The sequence below is a fragment of the Puma concolor genome, chromosome F2 (assembly GCF_028749965.1).
Source record: "Puma concolor isolate L17-30 chromosome F2, mPumCon1.1.hap2, whole genome shotgun sequence".
Lineage (NCBI taxonomy): Eukaryota > Metazoa > Chordata > Mammalia > Carnivora > Felidae > Puma > Puma concolor.
In genome coordinates, this window is record NC_141684.1 from 297,893 (window position 1) to 318,710 (window position 20,818).

Here is a 20,818-nt window from a genome sequence, read left to right on the forward strand (position 1 = left end):
ATAGAGCTGCTGTGGGCATTAACGTAAATACCTGCGCACACACACACTTTGATTTCTCACAGGCAAATAAATGCCCAAGCACGTTGTGTGACCCTGCAGTGCGGTGCACAGACATTTACCACTGTTGTGTCCTCTTGACGAACGGATCCCATTATCATCATGCAGTGCTCCCTGATGCCTCGTAGTGCTCTTTGTCCCAAAATCTGTTTGTGTTAATACAGGCACTCCAGGTTTCTTTTGAAGTGTCACCATGGTATCTCTGTTTCCAGCCTTTACTTTTAACCTGTTGTTATGCTTTTATTGTAATTTTCTCTCAGGCAGCACATTGTTGCGTCCTGCTTTTTTATACAGTCTGTCTTTGCCTTTTAATTGGGGATTTAGACCACTCACATTTAATGTGATTATTTGTTTTTTGTTTTTTAATTTTTTCTTAATGTTAATTTATCTGTGAGAGACAGAGAGAGAGCATGAGCAGGGGAGGGGCAGAGAGAGAGGGAGACACAGAATCGGAAGCAGCTCCAGGCTCCAGGCTCTGAGCTGTCAGCATAGAGCCCAACGTGGGGCTCAAACTCACGAACCATGAGATCATGACCTGAGCTGAAGTCGGACGCTTAACTGACTGAGCCACCCAGGGGCCCCTTAATATGATTATTTGTATGGTTAGGTTTAGATATGTCATCTTGCTTTTTTTTTTTTTTTTTTTTTTTTTTTTTTTTTTTTTTGGTCCTCTCTGTTCTTTGCTTTTTTGGTTTTTTTTCTTCTTTGGGGTTAATTGAACATCTTTTAAATTCAACTTTATGCTTTGCTTTTTACTCTCTGCTATGTTTTTAGTTGCTGTTTGGGGGTTTATAGTGCATATTAACTGATCAGACTGGGCCTTCAGGCAGTTTGTAATACATCACCGCACCTGTGGTGTGAGAGCCAACAACACACTCCAGGCTTCCTCCTGGTGCTGTCATAGGTAAACCACTTAATACGCTTGTTATTTTTGCTTTAAGCAGCCAGTTATGTTTCAAAGAGATGAAAATAAAAGGAAAACATTTCTTACATTAACATCTAGTTACCATCTCCAGTACTCTTCACTTCTGTTGTAGATTTTTACGTGGTTGACCTCCTCTGCCCGAAGACTTCACCAAACATTGCTTGTAATGTGAGTCTGCTGGTGATACCTTCTTTTACATGTGTGTGTCTTAGAAAGTATTTCCCTCTCATCTGTGAAGCGTGTCCCTGCTGGGTCTCAAATTCTTGGTGGACGGTGTTCCCATCTTGCCACACTGCCCTCCTCAGCCGCGTCACTTCTGGTGAAAGGTCTGTCCTCTTCCTCACTTTGTGTCTGGACAGATCGTGTCCTTTCTCTCTGCTTCTTTTAAAATGTTCTCTGTTGCTGGTTGCAAGCAATTTATGATTTGCCTTAGTGTAGTTTTCTTCATGTTTCTTGCTCAGGGTTCATGGGGTTTCTTGGACCTATAGGTTTATAGTTTTCATCAAGTTTGGGAAATGTTTGGGGTTTTTTTCTTCAGATATTTTTTTTGATCATCCCTGCAGAGCTCCAATCGTATGTAGAGTACGCCTCAGCTCACTGATGCTCTCGAGTTTTCCTTATTTTCTTTCTTTCCTTTTAATCTTTGTTTTCTCTCTGTTTCATTGGGTAGTTTATACTATTATGCTTTCAGATTTGCTAATCTTGGGACACCTGGGTGACTCAGTCAGTTGAGTGCCCCCCTCTTGATTTTGGCTCAGGTCATGATCCAAGGGTCATGGGATCGAGCACTGTGTTGGCTGCTGCACTGAGCATGGAGCCTGCTTGAGATTCTCTCTCTCTTCTTGCTCCTTCCCTGCTTGTGTGCGTGCATGTGCGTGTGCACACACACACTCTCTGTCTCTCTCTCAAATAAAAAACAAACAAGAACAAAAAGACAAATCTGCTAATCCTTTCTTCTGCAACGCCTGTCCTGTTGTTAAGCTCTTCTAGTGTATTCTCCATTTCAGATATTGCAGGGTTCTCTGGAATGTAGATTGAGACTTGTTATCTATTCCTTCTCTCTGCTTACCATGTTTGGTCCTTTTTTAGCCTTTGAACATATGGAATACAGCTTTAATAAGTCGTAACATTCTCGTTACTAATTCTGTCATCTGTGTCAATTCTGGGTGAGCTTTGATTGATGGATTTTCCCCTCACAGTTCATTTTGAGAGAGGGGCTGCTCCTGAAGAGGGAGGGCTCTTGATGTGCTCAAGGAACATCAGGAAGGCTAGAGGGGCTGCTCAGAGGAATCATAGGGAGTTGCTCTGCCCTACCTTCCAAACCAGTTGTAGGTATTCATCTGTTGTGGCTTGTGATGAGATTTTACATACTTCATCTTTGAAAGTTTCTTTCTGCACTGGTGGTTACTGCTAAATACTGATTATCAATCTGTGAGCATCACTTGGAAGGCATTTATCAAATTCTCTTAGGGGCACCTGGGTGGCTTAGTCAGTTAACCGTCCGACTTTGACTCAGGTCATGATCTCCTGGTTTGTGGGTTCGAGCCCCACGGCCAGCTCCGTGCTGACAGCTCAGGGTCTGGGGCCTGCTTTGGATTCTGTGTCTCCCTCTCTCTCTGCCCTTAACCCACTCACATTCTGTCTCTGTCTCTCAAAAATAAATGTTTATTTATTAAATAATAATGTTATTAATTAAATAAAATAATTAATTTTATAATTTAATGTTATTAATTAAATAAAAATGTTTATTAAATAATAATATTATTAAAAATAATGTTTATTATTAAAAAATTCTCTTAGATTCTCCTCTTGATATTTGCCTTTTAGTGTGCCCTTACATTGCAGATTAATAACTCCCACTGCAAGTTTTTGGAAGCTCTTCAGTTATACAGTAAAGTAGGTTTCGAAACAGGGAAATTTCGTCTGCACTGGCACTTACATAAGGTCTGGAAGTCCTGCTGGAACTGTAGTTTGATACTGGAAAATGTGTGATCTGGCTCGAACCCCCTACGGTTCCCCCACTCACTGCTCCTTGCGCCTTAGCACAGCGGCTTCATTTCTGTCCTGGAGGGTGCCACACTCTTCCTCCTTGAGGTTCCTCTGCCTGGTCTCTTGTTTGCCCTGTTCACTGCCCAAACACGCCTCCCAGAGAGCTGCCTCTGACCTCCCTCCCTGGGCCTGCTCCATGTCTGGGTCCTGCAGATGCCTGAGGATCTGGTTCATTCTGTGTTGGCCCCACACTGAGGGCGAGTTCTGTGGCAGCAGAAATGTGTCTGCGTTACCCATCTTGTGTCCCTGCCCCCAGCCCAGGCCCCGCATGGAATGCTTCGGCAGCAGTCTGGAGGAGAGGTGAGCCCTGGGTACCGGTGGCTGGAGTTAGAAATGGAAAGGAAAATGTCAGAGTCCCTGAAGGCCCAGGGGAGTGTGACACCATAGAATTCAAAAGGAGGAGGTCTGAATACCTCCAGAAGGTAATGGTGCCATCCTGGTGGTGGAAAAACTGTGTTGGCTTGGCTTTGAAGAAAAAAGAACTGTGTGTCAACCTGGCCTGGGTACAAGTGACAAAGCCACAATGAGCACAGGAACATACGGGTTATAGCTGCAACTCGGGCCAACCACCAGGTGCTCCCAGCTCTGCGGGATCTCTGTCGGCTTTTGGTGGCCAGCCGGAAGGAGGAGGGATGTACCAACTGAGGTAGATACATGTATAGACACCTTACAGATGTGTTTGCGCACATCACTCTTCATGTTTCTAGCTTTTTGTTCTGTAGCATGATTACATGTTAGGAAATACCACCATCATTTGCCGTTCATTTATTCAACTTCAACTTCTATTCATTTATTCTCACATTTTTATGGGCGCCTAGGTGGCTGAGTTGGTAAAGTGTCTGACTTCAGCTCAGGTCATGATCTCGTGGTTTGGGAGTTTGAGCCCCGCTTCAGGCTCTGTGCTGACACCTTGGAGCCTGAGGCCTGCTTTGGATTCTGTATCTCTCTCAAAAATAAATACACATTAAAAACATAAAATAAAATAACATTTTTATTCGAGAAGCAATGCACATTAGTTGTAGAAAGTACATATAATTACATGGAAGAAAAATTATAAAGCCCATTAAATGCTATGTATCAGTTTTCTGGCATTTACCTTTGCGGTTTTGTTTTCTTAAGTTATTTATTTTGAGAGAGAGAGAGAGAGAGAGAGTGCATGTGCACGAGTCAGCCAGGGACACAGAGAGAGAATCCCACACAGACTCAGTGATGTCCGTGCAGAACTTGACGGAGGGCTCAATCTCACAAACCATGAGATCATGACCTGCGCTGAAATCCAGTCAGACACTTAACTGACTGAGTCACCCAGGCAGCCCCCTTTGCAGTTTAAAAAATAGTACAACAGCAGAAGGGAAGCAAAAATAATATAAAAACATGGAGGGGGATGAAACATAAGAGACTCTTAAAATATGGAGAACAAACTGAGGGTTGCTGGAGGGGTTGTGGGAAAGGGGATGAGCTAAATGGGTAAGGGGCATTAAGGAATCTACCCCTGAAATCATTGTTGCACTGTATGCTAACTAACTTGGATGTAAATTTAAAAAATTAAATTAAATTAAAAGAATTTGGAAAAAAAATAGTACAACAGTATTTCCACAATTGCATTCTGTTTCTCAGTATGAACAATACTGAGCGAATATGAGTTCCCATTGCTAGACACGTGATTTGTTTCCAATGTACTTGCTAAGTATGAAATTTTTAATTCCTGTTTACTAAATTCTTATATACATTTAGGTCAATATTTGTGTTTTCTGCTGCATTCCAGAATCTGTGTAGTTCTCTACCAGTACAGTACTGTTTTAATTATTTGCCTCTATAATATTGTTTGTATCTAATGGTAAAAATTATTACTCCCATTATCATTTCTGAACTTTCTTAGTTATTCTTTTTTTTTTTCTTGAGAATATATTTTTTTTTAATATATGAAATTTATTGTCAAATTGGTTTCCATACAACACCCAGTGCTCATCCCAAAAGGTGCCCTCCTCAATACCCATCACCCACCCTCCCTCCCACCCCCCATCTATGCTCAGTTTGTTCTCAGTTTTTAACAGTCTCTTATGCTTTGGCTCTCTCCCACTCTAACCTCTTTTTTTTTTTTTTTTTTTTCTTTTTTCCTCCCCCTCCCCCATGGGTTCCTGTTAAGTTTCTCAGGATCCACATAAGAGTGAAACCATATGGTATCTGTCTTTCTCTGTATGGCTTATTTCACTTAGCATCACACTCTCCAGTTCCATCCACGTTGCTACAAAAGGCCATATTTCATTTTTTCTCATTGCCACGTAGTATTCCATTGTGTATATAAACCACAATTTCTTTATCCATTCATCAGTTGATGGACATTTAGGCTCTTTCCATAATTTGGCTATTGTTGAGAGTGCTGCTATGAACATTGGGGTATAAGTGCCCCTATGCATCGGTACTCCTGTATCCCTTGGATAAATTCCTAGCAGTGCTATTGCTGGGTCATAGGGTAGGTCTATTTTTAATTTTCTGAGGAACCTCCACACTGCTTTCCAGAGCGGCTGCACCAATTTGCATTCCCACCAACAGTGCAAGAGGGTTCCCGTTTCTCCACATCCTCTCCAGCATCTATAGTCTCCTGATTTGTTCATTTTGGCCACTCTGACTGGTGTGAGGTGATACCTGAGTGTGGTTTTGATTTGTATTTCCCTGATAAGGAGCGACGCTGAACATCTTTTCATGTGCCTGTTGGCCATCCGGATGTCTTCTTTAGAGAAGTGTCTATTCATGTTTTCTGCCCATTTCTTCACTGGGTTATTTGTTTTTCGGGTGTGGAGTTTGGTGAGCTCTTTATAGATTTTGGATACTAGCCCTTTGTCTGATATGTCATTTGCAAATATCTTTTCCCATTCCGTTGGTTGCCTTTTAGTTTTGTTGGTTGTTTCCTTTGCTGTGCAGAAGCTTTTTATCTTCATAAGGTCCCAGTAATTCACTTTTGCTTTTAATTCCCTTGCCTTTGGGGATGTGTCGAGTAAGAGATTGCTACGGCTGAGGTCAGAGAGGTCTTTTCCTGCTTTCTCCTCTAAGGTTTTGATGGTTTCCTGTCTCACATTCAGGTCCTTTATCCATTTTGAGTTTATTTTTGTGAATGGTGTGAGAAAGTGGTCTAGTTTCAACCTTCTGCATGTTGCTGTCCAGTTCTCCCAGCACCATTTGTTAAAGAGGCTGTCTTTTTTCCATTGGATGTTCTTTCTTTGTCAAAGATGAGTTGGCCATACGTTTGTGGGTCTAGTTCTGGGGTTTCTATTCTATTCCATTGGTCTATGTGTCTGTTTTTGTGCCAATACCATGCTGTCTTGATGATGACAGCTTTGTAGTAGAGGCTAAAGTCTGGAATTGTGATGTTTCTTAGTTATTCTTACATGTTTGTTTTTTGGGGTTAACTTTCCAAACATTCTAAATTTTAAAAACATTTCTTTCTATTGGAAATGTTATAGAATAGAATACATTAAATGTATTAACCAATTTAGAAGGTATATCTTCATAATTATTGAATTTTCCAATCCAAGGAAACTTGTATGTATTCACATTTCTTTAAGTACCTCATATATTTATAATTTTATTCATACTGACCCAACATACTCCTTTTTAACTTAATTCCTGGATTTTTAGTTTCTTTCTGTGGTGGTTATTGCTGTGATGAAAATGAACTTCTTTCCTAACCAGTTTCTGCTGAAACACAGATACTCGTCTCTCACTTCATGTGAGTGATACAACATTACAATCTCCCTAATCCTTTTGGTAGTTTTTCCCATGATTCCTTTACTTTTTCTAAGTTCACAACTAATGACAATTTTCTCTTTTTCAAATATTTAAATCTCTTTTTTTTTTCTTGTCTTTACCGCACTGACTAGCATTTCCAAAAGTACGACATACTGGTGGTAAGAGGACATGTTCTTATTCTGACTTTAATGAGTATGCTTTCAGCCTTTTACTACTAAATATTATGCAGGCCTTGAGTTTAATATGGATATTCTTGATAAGGTTAAGTAAATTTTCTTTTACTTCTGGGTTACAGAGATTTTAAATCATAACTAGACATTAATTTGCCCACATGCCTTTGAACATCTGCCAATATAATCACCCACTAATTTCTTTCCCAGATAATGAGTGCCTGTTGTGCTCCACACCCCCACTCTTAAGAAGCTTATCATCCCAATGAGAGTATTTCTAACCCTGCTTCTTTCTCAGGTCATCTAGCCAAAGTCTCACTAACCCCATCACCACAGCCTTAGAGTAGAAGCCCCAGTTCCAAGTCATCTAAGCTCCTAACATCCAAGATGGAGCAGTCGAAGTCTTTGTCTGTCCTCCAGCTTCTGGAAGGGGCCACAGCGGGGTTGTCCCTGCTGGAGGGCAGGTGGGTCTCCAGCCCATTCTGTCCAGGCCATGTGCAGTGAGGCAGGCTTAGGGTAGAGGAAATATCCATTTGACATGGTGAAGGGGATGGCTTTGTGGGCTGGATACTGGGGTTATTCCTGAGAAACATAAAGAAGGACGCTTATCTTCTTAAGAGTGAAAGGTTTATTGTTTTGAATGTACCATATTTTAAACGTATTACAGTCATGCTCGTGTCTTTTTTTCATCTTGTTGTGTTTCAGCTCTTCGCCACCAGGAGTGTTCCTTGAGAAGGACTATGAAATTTACCGGGATTATAATGTGGATGGACAACTTCTTCACTACAGGTAGAACCCACTGTGTCACACTTGGCCCTGTCTTCTGACTCAAGGGTGGTGTTTCTGGCAGCTCTTAGATGAGCTGGAGAAGAATCTGGCTCAACAAGAAGCAATGAGCTAGGTGTATGCAGCACGTGGGGCCCTGTACTAGCCAGAGGAACATGAGGAAAAGCTGTTGGGGCCACCAGCGCATGGGTAGAGGCCTTTTGGAGTGGCCTCCAGGCTCATGTGGCAGCTTTGGGAAAGCTGGAAGAAGCTTGTCACTGCCCAGTTTGGAGAGCTGTGGAGCCCATTGCTCTTAACAGAGGAGTGAGTCCCTGGGCGATCCTCAGCATGTTCTCTCCTGGAGCTCTAGGATATGTGTCACAGTGCTTCCCCAGGCAAAGTCAGGAAGATTGGTGTTAATCACAAGGAAGGAAGTGGACATTGATTGGTCTCTCTTGGTCATGGGTTGGCCTTGCAGAGTATTGGAAGGTTCCAGAGATGACCCTTAGGACCCAAGGGCACAGAATCTGTCAGACTGAGCAGGGGCTATCCTCAGCCAACTCATAGCTCCAGGTGGGGTTCCGTGCCTCTTGGTGGCCTAGGTGCCCTCAGCACAGACCAACAGGAGTGATACCAGTGTTACGTGAGGAATTTGAACCCCTGAGGGGTCTTTGGTGGTTTGCTCCGACGTTTTAAAGATCAGTGTTGGAAGTGCTAACTGGGTTTGTTCATAGGGGATGGAATCTGAGCCTGTCTGGGCCCATCAGTGTGGGTGTGTGACTGAGGGTATGTTCTGCACCAGTGTGGGTGCATTGAGCACTGCTCTGGTGGGCTGCCTATCAAAGCCCCCCACACTCTGCAGGGTACGTGTGACCACCTGGGCTTTGGTGGCCTGTTGCTGCGCTGGCCCTGCCGCCCTGGGTGCCATCTGAGCTGGGTATGAGAATAGCAAGTTGTAGTTTTAGGAGTGCAGGCATTTTGCACACGTGATACCCACTTCCTAAGGAGGTGGTAGCAGAGTAATTCCTGGCTGCTGCTGCCGCCGCCACCTCCTCCTCCTCCTCCTCTTCTTCTTCTTTTTAACCTTTATTTATTTTTAAGAGAGAAAGATCAAGAGAGAGAGAGGGAGAGCATGAGTAGGGGAGGGGCAGAAAGAGAGGGAGACAGAATCTGAAGCAGGCTCCAGGCTCCAGGCTGTCAGGCCAGAACCCAACACGGGGCTCGAACTCACAGACCATGAGATTATGACCTGAGCCGAAGTCAGATGCTTAACTGGCTGAGCCACCCAGGCGCCCCGTCCTACAGCACGATCTTGATGGCCCACAACGGACAGGCCACGCCATGCCTCCTCAGGCCACAGCCCTCAGCACCCTCTGTCAGGCAAGGATCTTTCTTTACCTCATGGCCCCTGAGGGGGGCCTGGCACCAGGGTTGTGTCATTACCTGCTGAGTGATGAAAAAAAGTACAAAAATAATGCTTCATGCTTGTTGAGTGTTTCCTGTATGTCAGTACTGAGCTGAGGACTTTATCATATGCACATTATGTTACTTAATTCTCATAAGAACCAAGGAGGTCACTAAGTCAGTGATGGTAAGTGATATTCCCAAGCCCCGCAACCAGGGAGCAACAGGCTGGCATCCAGTCTCAGATCTCTGGATTCCAAAGCCAGCAACCAGGAGCAGAGTTCCCAGGAATGGGAGCCTGCATCCCGAGTCCTGCTACTGTGTGACTTCTCCTCAGGATAGCGAAGCCGAGCTGCTGGGCATCATTGTCAACTGGTGGGTTCGGTTCCTGGCTGTGCTGAGTGGGCCATGTAACTGGCGTGTTGCAGTAGGCTGCCTCACCCACCTCCAGTAATTGGAAGTCGTGGCCTTGTGCAGAAAGATCCAGCAGTAATCAGAGGACGGAGGCAGAGATGGCAAACTATACGACTGGTTTAAGACACTTGGGATTTCTACTTTTGCAGCGGTAGATTAACTTCTCTGAGACCAGCCTAAACACAGAGAACAAAATAGACGAAATTGTCCTGAAGATCTACTAAGGTGTGAGGACTTGAGGGCTGAGGAGGGATCAGTAACCCAGCACACATAAGATACTGCCTCTCCCCCAGGACAGTTGAGAAGCTGAGCCGACCTTTGAGTGGTTCCATGACTCCAAAGTCAGAGTCACAAAAAGGAGCTCTAGTTAACATTCCATGTGGACCCCTGAAAGGCTACCCCCAAACCTAAACCAGCCTTCAAACCTAAACCTGATTTCCCGTCAGCTCAGTCTGACATGGGATTCAGGTTATCTGCCCTTTCCCCAGCTGCCTGTCAGAAACAAAAATAAACCCAGAGCCTCAAATTATCTCTACAGTTTTTCATACGTAGTCCTTAGAATATCAGTCTAAAAATTATCTATGTAGAAAATCCTAAAGAATTGACCAAAAAACTCCTAGAACTGATAAGTGATTATGGCAAGTTTGCATGATACAAAGTAAGTTTACAAAAGTCAGTTTCTTTCCTATATACTAGCAATGAATAAGTGGAATTTAAAACTAATACCATTATGCATTAGCACCCCAAAAATGAAATGCATAGGTGTAAATCTAGCAAGATATATACAAAATCTATATGAGGAAAACTACAAAACTCTAATGAAAGAAATCAAGAACTAAATAAATGGAGAGATATCCTATGTTAATGGACAGGAAGATTCAATATTGTCAAAATGTCAGTTCTTTCCAACTTGATCTATAGATTCAGTGCAACCTCAATCAAAAAACCTCAGCAAGGTATTTTGTGGATATCAACAAACTGATTCTAAGACTTAATGGAAAGGTGAAAGATCCAGAATACCTAACACAGTATTCAAGGAGAACAATTGTTGGAGGACTAATACTCTTGATTTCAAGACTTACTGTGAAGCTACCCTAATGAAAACAATGTGGTATTGGCAAAGAATAGACTAATAGGTCAGTGTAAGAAAATAGAGAAATAAACCCACGACAATATAGTAAACTGATTTTGACAATAGGGAAAGGCAATTCGGCGGAGCAAGGATGGTCTTTGCAACAAACAGAGCTGGGACAACTGAACCCCCACATGTAAGGAGATGAATCTAGACACAGATTTTACTGCATGAAACTTAGCTCAAAATGGATCTCAGAGCTAACTGTAAAACTCAGAACTTATTCATACAAGATGACACAGGAGAAAACCTAGACGATTTTTGGTATGGTGATGATTTTTAGATACAACATCAAAGGCACCATCCATGAAAGAAATCATTGATACAGTGGAACTTCATTAACATTAAATTTTTCTTCTCTGTGAAAGATGCTGTCAGAGAGTGAGAAGACAAGTCACAGCCTGGAACAAAATATTTGCAAAAGCTAGACGTGATAAAGGACTGTTATTTAAAATATACAAATAACTCTTAAAACTCAACAGTAAGGAAACAACCTGAATTTAAAATGGGCCAGTGGGGTGCCTGGGTGGCTCAGTCGGTTAAGCGTCTGACTTGTGATTTCATCTCAGGTCACAATCCCAGGGTTGTGAGATTGAGCCCCTCATCGGGCTCTGCACTGACAGTGTGAAGCCTGCTTGGGATTCTCTTTCTCCCTCTCTCTGCCCCTCCCCTGCTCACACTTTCTCTCTCTCTCCCTCTCAAAAATAAATCATTAAAAAATAAATAAAAAACAAAACGGGCCAGAGACCTTAACAAACACCTCATTAAAGAAGATAAATAGATGGCAAACAATTATATAAAAGATGCTCCACATCACATGTTATCTGGGAAATGCAAATTAAGACAACGAGATCCGCCCGCACACCTGCTAGAACGGCCAAAATCCAGAGCACCGACGACACCCGATGCTGGTGAGGACGCGGAGCCACAGGAACGTTCGCTCGTGGCTGGTGGGAAAACGGAGCGGGGCAGCCACTTTGGAAGACAGTCTGGAGAGTTCTTATAAAATTAAACATGCTCTGGCCACGTGATCCTGGAGTCACGCTCCTTGCTGTTTACCTAAAGGAGATGAGAACTTGTGTCCACACGAGAACCTGCACACGGGTGTTCACAGCGGCTTCATCCAGAGCCCCCAAACCCTGGAACAGCCGAGGTGTCCGTCAGCAGGTGAACGGACAACCTGTGGTCCACCCAGACGACGGGATGTGGGTCGGCACTAAGTAGGAACGGGCTGTCGAGCCGTGAAAAGACCTGGAGGGACCCTAAATGTATATTACGAGGTAAAAGAAGCCAGTCCGAAAAGGCTACGCACGGTACGATTCCAAGTCTGTGACATTCTGGAAAAGGCAAAACCGTGGAGACGGTAAAAGACGAGTGGGGGCCGGGGGCCGGGGGGACGGGATGGACAGAGGATTCAGGGCAGTGAAGCTACTCCGTGTGACACTCTCAGTATCGGGCACACGGATTACACGTCTGTCCAAACCCGCAGAATGCGCGGGCCTAGAGTGAGCCCTGAGGTAAACTGTGGATGCCGGCTGCTGACGAGGCATCACGATCAGGTACCCGTGTACGTTCACTGACTGGGACGCAGGTACCACTCTGGCGGGGATGCTGACAGCTGGGGAGATCGCACACGAGTGGGGGCAGTGGGTATATGTGAAGTGTGTGTACTTTCCCCTCCGTGCTGCTGGGAACCTAAAAGTGCTATAGAAAGTTTTCTCATCTGTGCCTAGGTGCAGAATGTTATGGGTGAGGGCAGAGTTGTAGGAGGGGAGTGTGGTTGAAAAACAGGACCTGAGATGCTGGGGGCGGGGTGGGGGGGCAGTGATAGGTGGCCCACCGCCCCATAGGATCACAGGCAGGTACTGAACCCAGGAGTGAGGCCTACAGAGAGATAACCATATTGAATCCAGAGTTAGGCCGCTGGAAGGACCACCCTGGCTATCTGTTGTAGAAATAGTTCTGTGCCCAGTGCTGGGGTGGGACCAGGGCAGAGATGCACACACAGAAGCCCTTGTAGTGAATGTCATGATGGGTACCAGAGGTGGGGGCGGGCCTGGGGGAAGCTGTCTGGGCAGGAGAGCCCCCTGGAGGGGAAGGCTGCAGGGCTGTATTAGGAGCCATGTGCAGGGACCTCCCAGGACAGGAGCACAGCCACTCTAGGCTGCACTGCCCAGGAGTCAGGGCCCCAGCAATGAAGCGTGCACAGGTCATTTACAGAGAAGCCCCCCCGGCAAGTATCAGGCCCCTGAAGCCTGAAGCTCCCATTTAGGAGGTGAGGAGGACGCTGAGAAATGACCAGACCTCTTGGGCCATGACCCCAGATACCTATGAGGCTGAGACTGGCAGGTAATGGGTTCAGGCTGATAGCTGGGCCAAACTTCCACCTCTCCCCAACAGGTAACCTGTGCCTGTTCCCTACCCAGAACCTCCCCCAGGTAACCTGTGCCTGACACCCCCCCCCAGAACCTCCCCCAGGAAACCTGTGCCTGTACCCCCACCCACCCAGAACCTCCCCCCGGAAACCCGTCCCCCCCCAGAACCTCCCCCAAGGAAACCTGTGCCTGTCCCCCTACCTAGGACCTCCCCCAGGAAACCTGTGCCTGACCTCCACCCCCCCAGAACCCCCCCCAGGAAACCTGTGCCTGTCCTCCCACCCACCCACCCAGAACCTCCCCCAGGTAACTTGTCCCCCCCCAGAACCTCCCCCAGGAAACCTGTGCCTGTCCCCCCCCAACCCAGAACCTCCCCGCAGGAAACCTGTGCCTGTCTTCCCACCCACCCAGAACCTCCCCCAGGAAACCTGTACCTGTACCCCACCCACCCAGAACCTTCCCCCGGAAACCTGTCTCCCCCCCCCCAGAACCTCCCCCCAGAAAACCTGTGCCTGTGCCCCACCCATCCAGAACCTCCCCCAGGTAACCTGTGCCTGTCCCCCTCCCCCCCCCCCAGGACCTCCTCACTTCGGTGGAACTCAGGCACCAAGGAGCGTATGCTCATCAAAGTTGCGGACCGGGAGCCCAGCTTCCTCTCCTCCCAGGGCAATGGCTATGCCCTAGACAGCCAGTCTGGCGGCCGCTCCCGCAGACCCTCTGGTGGGCAGCACTCACCCAGCCTGCAGACGTTTGCCTCAGAATCTGATGGCCCCGTCTTCTTCCCTGAGCGGAGGCCATCACCCTTCCTGAAGAGGGCCGAGCTGGGGAGCTGCTCCCCGCTGCTGGCCCAGCCACGCAAGCCTACCAGCGACTCGCAGCCCTCCTCCCCACGCTACGCCTATGAGCCCCCCCTCTACGAGGAGCCTCCCGTGGAGTACCAGGCTCCTATCTATGATGAGCCGCCCATGGACGTCCAGTACGAGGCTGGCGGGGGCTATCAAGCTGGCTCACCCCAGCGGTCTCCAGGCCGCAAACCAGCACCCTTCCCACAGTCACCCAAGCAGGGCTCCGCCTCACCCTACCAGCAGCTGGTGCTGACCAGGCAGAAGTGCCCCGAGCGTTTCCTGAGCCTGGAGTATAGCCCTGCAGGCAAGGAATACGTGCGGCAGCTGGTGTACGTGGAGCAGGCCAGCTCAAGCCCCAAGCTGCGTGCAGGCCCAAGGAACAAGTATGCACCCAATCCCGGGGGTGGCTCACTGCCCCTGCAGCCCAGCCCCTGCCTGCTGCGGGATCAGCGCCTGGGGGTCTCCTCTGGGGACTACAGCAGCATGGAGGGGCCTGAGCTGCGGCATCAAGACGATGCTATGTCCTGGTCCAGCCAGCAGGACACCATGTCCTCAACAGGCTACTCCCCGGGCACCCGCAAGAGGAAGAGCAGGAACCCCTCTCTGTGCCATGTCCCCAGCGCCTCATCCACCGAAGTCCCCGGGGACCGTGACCTCCTCGCTGAGCAGCCCCCGGCTGAGGAGCGGCCCCTGTGTGGGCCCGGCCTGGCCCCAGTGAAACGTGCAGAGGGCAAGACTGGCGAGGCTGAGCCCTTTCTGGCGCAGGCCCGGCTGGCCTGGGAGGCACAGCAGGCCCGCTTTCACACGAAGCAGAGAGGCAGCTGGGACTCCCAGCAGGACGGCTCAGGCTATGAGAGCGATGGGGCAGTACCTCTGCCCATGCCTGGGCCTGTGGTGCGCGCCTTCAGTGAGGATGAGGCTCTGGCCCAGCAGGAGAGCAAGCACTGGCAGAGGGGCGCCTTAGAGAGGCTCGCTTTCCCCCAGATCCTACTGGAGAAGAGCATCTCTGTGCAGACCAACCTGGCGTCGCCAGAGCCCTACCTTCACCCCTCACAGGTAGGGAGGTGTGGCCGGGGTCCCTGGGTAGAGGCGGGGCAGGTGGCACTCCGTTCCTGACAGGCATGAGGACAGGCAGTGGGGCTCCCTCACCGCGGTTCCTGCTAAGGCCTGGCAGGACGCTGTCAAGGTATCTGGGGGTCAGAGGCTGTGCCCTGACTCCCTCCACGTCACGGATGTAGGGAATGCAGGGGAAACGGGTGGGCAGCCGCCCAACCACTGAGCCCCTGAGCTTCTGTCCTCCCACCTGTGAATGGGCTCTCAGGTGAGGAACTGTGCAGGTGGAGTGTCGGGCACCCTTGCTCAGAGCTCTTCCCAGTGAAGAGGAGAGGCCAAATACCTGGTCCAGAGGCCTGGTCTGGCTTGTCCTTCCCTGCTCAGCGCCAGGTGCCGGCGTCAGTCAGGCCCTCTGAGCCCACGTGTATCTTCTGTCTAGATCATGTGCTGGAGCTTGATGTCCCAGAATTTTGTGTGGGCCAGTATCTTAGTTTTCACCTCCTGACCCCTGACATTTCCGACCAGTCTGCCATATGAAGCCAAGGCCTGGCATCTGCCCAGAGCTGGCAATGGCCAGAGGGCCTCCCGGTATTGGGCTCCCCACTTCCACCCCCAGTCCTGCCAGGGAAGACATGCCCAAGGGCCCTGTAACCTTGGGACGCCAGTGTCCCTGGGCGGGGCTGCCTTTGTGCCCCTCCAGGCTGGAGAGCTCAGAGCATCATTTCTGTCTGAGCTGAGAAAAGAAAGGGGTGTTACCCCAGTGACACCTCGTACACTTGTGCTGAAGCCATTAAGAAGGCAGGGAGGGGGCCTGGGGCAAACCCTCCCTCCCCAGCTTCGTGGGAGACCAGGCCTGCAGTGCAGGCCCCCTTGTAGGCCGACCTTGCCACTGCACAACCTCACTCTGCCCATGATCCCATGCGAGGATCTTCGTTGGAAGGGTTAGGCTCTGATGGGAAGGGGCAGGCAGTGTAGGGGACCAAAAGTGACATTGACGTGTTCTGTGGAACTTTGCATATGGGCTTTTCCGCATCCTGGCGGGGTTGCCCTTTTCATCTGTTTCCCAACCTCAGAGCCCATAGAACTAGCAGAAGCCAAGGCAAACAGCAGTGGCAAGGCCAGCAGGAGGCAGCATCCTTCCGCCACCAATGGGGGCAGCATTCCCCAGCTTCTTCCCACCTGAGGCCACAGCCCAGAAAGCCAATGAAACACACTCATGGCTTCCTCCTGCCCCCAGACCTGCACTGGACACCCCCCCCCCCACCCCAACCAACAACCCTTAGTCGCAAGAGTAGGGAACACTTCCCAGAGGCTGAGCCCCTAGGGTAAAGATTGGACGAAGGGCCTCTCTGGGTCCCCTCGCCAGCTGTGTGTTTATGAGGTGGGTAGAACAAAATGAGGCACAAGCCTCTCCAGCAGCCTCATGGACAGTGGTGGGGGGTGGGGGACACACCTCTCTCCTGGCTGGGTCGTGTAGGGCGCACACCCGCCTCATGGCCCCTCTGTCCTTCCTAGTCCGAGGACCTCGGTTCCTGTGCCCAGTTTGAGAGTAGCCGCCAGGCCCGCAGCGTGATGCCCAGTGCTAGCTGTGTGTTCCCCACCTTCACTCTGCGCAAGCCATCCTCGGAAACTGACATCGAGAACTGGGCCTCCAAGCACTTCAACACACATACCCAGGGCCTCTTCCGACGGAAGGTGTCCATCGCCAACATGCTGGCCTGGAGCAGTGAGTCCATCAAGAAGCCCATGATTGTGACCAGTGACCGCCATGTGAAGAAGGAGGCCTGTGAGATCTTCAAACTGATCCAGATGTACATGGGCGACCGGCGCGCCAAGGCAGACCCGCTACATGTGGCCCTGGAGATAGCCACCAAGGGCTGGAGCGTGCAGGGCCTGCGGGATGAGCTCTATATCCAGCTGTGCCGGCAGACCACGGAGAACTTCCGCCTCGAGAGCCTGGCTCGCGGCTGGGAGCTCATGGCCATCTGCTTGGCCTTTTTCCCACCCACACCCAAGTTCCACTCCTACCTGGAGGGCTACATCTACCGGCACATGGACCCCGTCAATGACACCAAAGGTAAGACTCAGTGCGCGAGACCCCTTGCCCCCCCCCCCAGGCTCTGCCACCAGCTCAGGTAAGGGCCGTGGCAAGAACGTCCTGGTAGGTGCTGGCAGCAGGTACGTGGAGGCAGGTACAGCACCTCCAAGCAGACACACGTGTCCTCTGGGGTCCATGTCCTAGGATTCCACTAGGATGTGGGGTCCTTGGGGAGCCCCTCCTTGGCACTGAAGCCCTGAGAAGAACCACAGGCAATCCTAGAACAGGGTTCCCAGCCACAGGCCAACAGGTCAGAAAGAAAGAGGTTGGATGAGCACTGGCATCCATGTCTCAGCCAGCGGGCATCCACTGTGCTGAGGCCTTCATAGCTGGTCACTCTGCCTGATGGGAGAGCCATCAGGCAGCCCTGTGTGCTTAACTGCGTTTGCTTTCAGCCATGTTGTGGCCTGGAGGGGTAGCCATCCCAGGGGACTCAGGCTGTCTGTTGTGAGTGGGGAAGAGACTGGAGGGTCCCAGAGCAGGGCTCTGGCTCCTGAGAATAGGGAGGAGCATGGTGACTCAGGCCTGCATCGGCTTAGCCCCAGGCCACCAAGGTACTGCGAACTGACTTGGCCTTGAGCCACCTCAAAGAATCAGAGGTTCGACCAGCATGAGTAGCCAGGTGCTGGTGGCTGCCTGGGGCCAAGCGTGGGGCCACATTCTGCCAAGGGATCCCAAAAGCCATGCATCAGGTTTGTCTGGTCCCAGGCCTGGCCTCCTTGGGGGAGGACTCAGGGCCATGGTCTTGCCAACCAGACGGTGCCTGTAAAGCTGGCACAAGTCCTAGGCCAGGCAGAGAGGGGACAGGGCCAGAGATAACACCTGCACCTGCAGCAGGGTGTCTGCCACCCAGTCATGAGTGTCCACAAGGCATGGCATGGAACCAGCACCTGACACATACGTGTGCAGATACGTGCACAGACGTGCATTTTCTAGGTCAGATGCCATGGGCTGCTGTTCTTTGGGAGCGACTGTCTACCTTGATCTGGCCAGGCGTGTGAGGCCAGGATGTATGCACACAATGATGGGGGCTGCGGCTACCAGGGCAGTGGTGGGTCTTAGGGAAGGCCGATCGAGCACAGGCACCATTCAGCACATCAGCCATTTGGTGGCAGATCTTAGAAGCCATGAGATTCTCATGAGGCATGCAGTTTTTGAAGCAGGGTCACTGAACACAGCAGATGGTTCTCCCCAGGTGGCTCCCACAACATGCAGAACATGCGACCTCGCGGGTGGCCCGGGGCGGCCTGGGTCTGCATCCGTCTTCTCTGGCCTTTCTAGGACAAGATGGGCCCCCGTTAGCTTTGTGGTTCACTTCAGCGTATTCCACAAAGGCCTTAAAGTGTGTGTCCACTGCTCAACACGTAGCCCTCGGAGCCCCAGGGAGGGCTTGCTAAGTGAAAAGGTGAGTGAGCAGTGAACAGACAGAGGCCAGAGGCTCCTGGGGCCATTCCAGCCAGCTAGCTGGGGCTCCTATGAGGAACTTGAGCTCTGGGCCCTGTGCTGGGCCCAGCAGGACACTCATCATGGCACAGAGGTTTGTGGGCCTTCGTCCTAGTGTCTGCACCATGGGGACAGGGCTGGTGTTTATGGGGAAATTGGTGGTCAGCCTGGACATCCATGACTTTGAACATCCACCCACACTGAGGGAGGCCCAGGTGGTCTCAGCCCAGAGAAGGAGGTGTGGTCTGTGTGGTCCCACCAACAGGAAGGACCTTCTGGGTTGTGGGATCTGATCTCACATGTGACACAGGGCTGCCCTCCAGCCAGAAACCAGCCCCAGGACCATTCCTGGGTTAGCGTCTGCTACACGCTCTGCTCAGTGCTGAACCAGAGAGGAGGTCTTGTGCTTCCTCCCACTGGCGCATCGAGGACATAGGTGCTGCTGGCTGCTGGTCAGGAAGGCAGGCCCCGTCAGCTAAGAAGGTGTGGCCTGTGCTTTGAGAAAGGAAACTGCACCTTGTCTTGGGGTCACTGGCAAGGGCAGAAGTAAGCCTGGCTCCCAAGTGGTGCTGCACCCTGAGCTGTGTTGCTCGCCTGGGTGCCAGCACACATGTGACATCTGTGTGGTCACCACTGTGCGAGACCAAGGCGCCAGTGCAGTGAACCCCAGTTCACCTGTCTGCTGACCCCCAGCTTAGCCCTGTCTCACACATGGTCGTACCTTTGTGCCAGCCACCAGCAGAATGCTTTCACGACACTTGTCTCCTCAGGACCTCCCTCGCAGTGTCTCAGCAGACATCACCGATTACAGCCCTCCCATGTGCTCCACATAGCAGCACCGTGGAGGGGTGCAGACCCTAAGGAGTTTCCTTTACTGTTAATGCACTAAGACTTAAGGCTTCCAGGTAAAGGTGTCAGTTTTGACACATACAGTTACTCGGACTCCACCTTGAACTAATGAACAGGGAAGGAATTTTTAAAATGAGAAAAAAAAATTTACAAGGGAATGTAAAATGTTGCAGCCACTGTGGAAAACAGTGTGGCAGTTCCACAAAAAATTAAAAATGGAATTACGATAGGATCCCTCAGTTCCACTTCTGGGTATATACCACAAAGAATTGAAAGCAGAGACATGAACAGATAGTTGTACACTCAGGTTCATGGCAGTCTATTCACAATAGCCAAGAGGTGGAAATAGCTCCAGTGTTCATCAGTGGATGAATAGATAAATAAGACGTGGTCCATACATAAAATGGAATATTATTCAGCCTTAAAAAAAAGGGAAGGGAATTCTGACACATGTACAACATGGATGAAACTTGAGAACAATATGCTCAGTGAAATGAGCCAATTCAAAAAAGATACTGTATGAGTCAACTCAAGAGGGCCCTAAAATATTTAGATTCATAAAAACAGAAAGAATGGCAGATGCCAGAGGCTGGGGGAGGGACAGGTAGAGACTTGTTTCATGCCTACAGAGTTTCCATTTGGACAGATGAAAAAGTTCTGGAGATGGTTGGTGATGGTTGCACAAAAGTAATGTGCTTAGTGCCACTGAACAGTACAATTAAAAATGGCTATAATGGTAAATTTTATCTTCTGTATATTTCACTGCAATAAAAATAATAAAGCCCACAAGGACAAAGAGCATGAACACTATGTTTTGGAACCTGAAAAGTACATGAACAAGTGGCAGGAAGCTGGTGTGGCAGACCAAGAAATGTGGATCCCAAGCAGACAGTGGCAAGGCTTAGAAGCTGAAGTAGGTAGCAAACCCTTAAGAGCTGCACAGTGGGTGGAGCCAGCTTCCTCTAGCAACGGTTTGGAAAGGGTGTGACCTTGAAGCTGGACACAGAAGGACTAGTTGAAAGTCTGTTTAAGAAACGGAGCAGCTACCATAGGTGTGCCTGGGTGGCTCAGTTGATTAAGTGTCCGACTTCCTCTTGGGTCATGATCACACAGTTCATGAGTTCCGAGCCCCACAGTGTCCAGGCCGCTGCTATCAGGCCTTTGGATCGTCTGTCCCCCTCTCTCCCTGCTTCTCCCCAGCTCATGTTGCGTGCTCTCTCTGTCAAAAAAAAAAAAAAAAAAAAAAATTTTTTTTAAAGAAAGAAAAGCAGCTACCATTAGAATAGGTAGGAGTATAAATTTTGGACCCAGAGCATTTGGACTCAAATCCCAGCCACATTTTCAAGATAGGCCATATTCTGAGCCATAAAACAAGTCTCAAGAAATGCTAAAGAAGGTTAATCATAGAAGTGTGTTCTCTAGTCACAACACAATTAAATTAGCAGTCACTAACACTAAGATATCTGGAAAATCCCTACATATCTGCAAACTA

At 49.2% G+C, this 20,818-nt stretch overlaps 1 protein-coding gene and 1 long non-coding RNA gene across 6 annotated transcripts in view; one reads left to right on the forward strand and one right to left on the reverse strand.

The window, feature by feature from the left end:
- Nucleotides 1-20,818, forward strand: part of ARHGAP39 (Rho GTPase activating protein 39) — a 111,444-nt gene that overhangs the window by 77,124 nt on the left and 13,502 nt on the right. For 3 of the 5 annotated variants that reach the window (XM_086695813.1, XM_086695814.1, XM_086695815.1), the window contains 3 exons: nt 7,654-7,737; nt 13,616-14,939; nt 16,452-17,013. In XM_086695813.1, coding sequence (XP_086551939.1) covers nt 7,654-7,737; nt 13,616-14,939; nt 16,452-17,013 — 1,970 coding nt within the window. Of the gene's footprint in view, nt 1-2,818; nt 3,454-7,653; nt 7,738-13,063; nt 13,102-13,615; nt 14,940-16,451; nt 17,014-20,818 lie in introns of those variants that run through there. The other 2 variants (XM_086695817.1, XM_086695816.1) reach the window with 2 other exon arrangements.
- Nucleotides 11,502-12,370, reverse strand: LOC147571740 (uncharacterized). Its single transcript, XR_015246944.1, has 2 exons — nt 11,723-12,370; nt 11,502-11,610 (listed from the first exon to the last, which is right to left on the reverse strand). It is a non-coding gene; the product is annotated as an uncharacterized LOC147571740 (long non-coding RNA).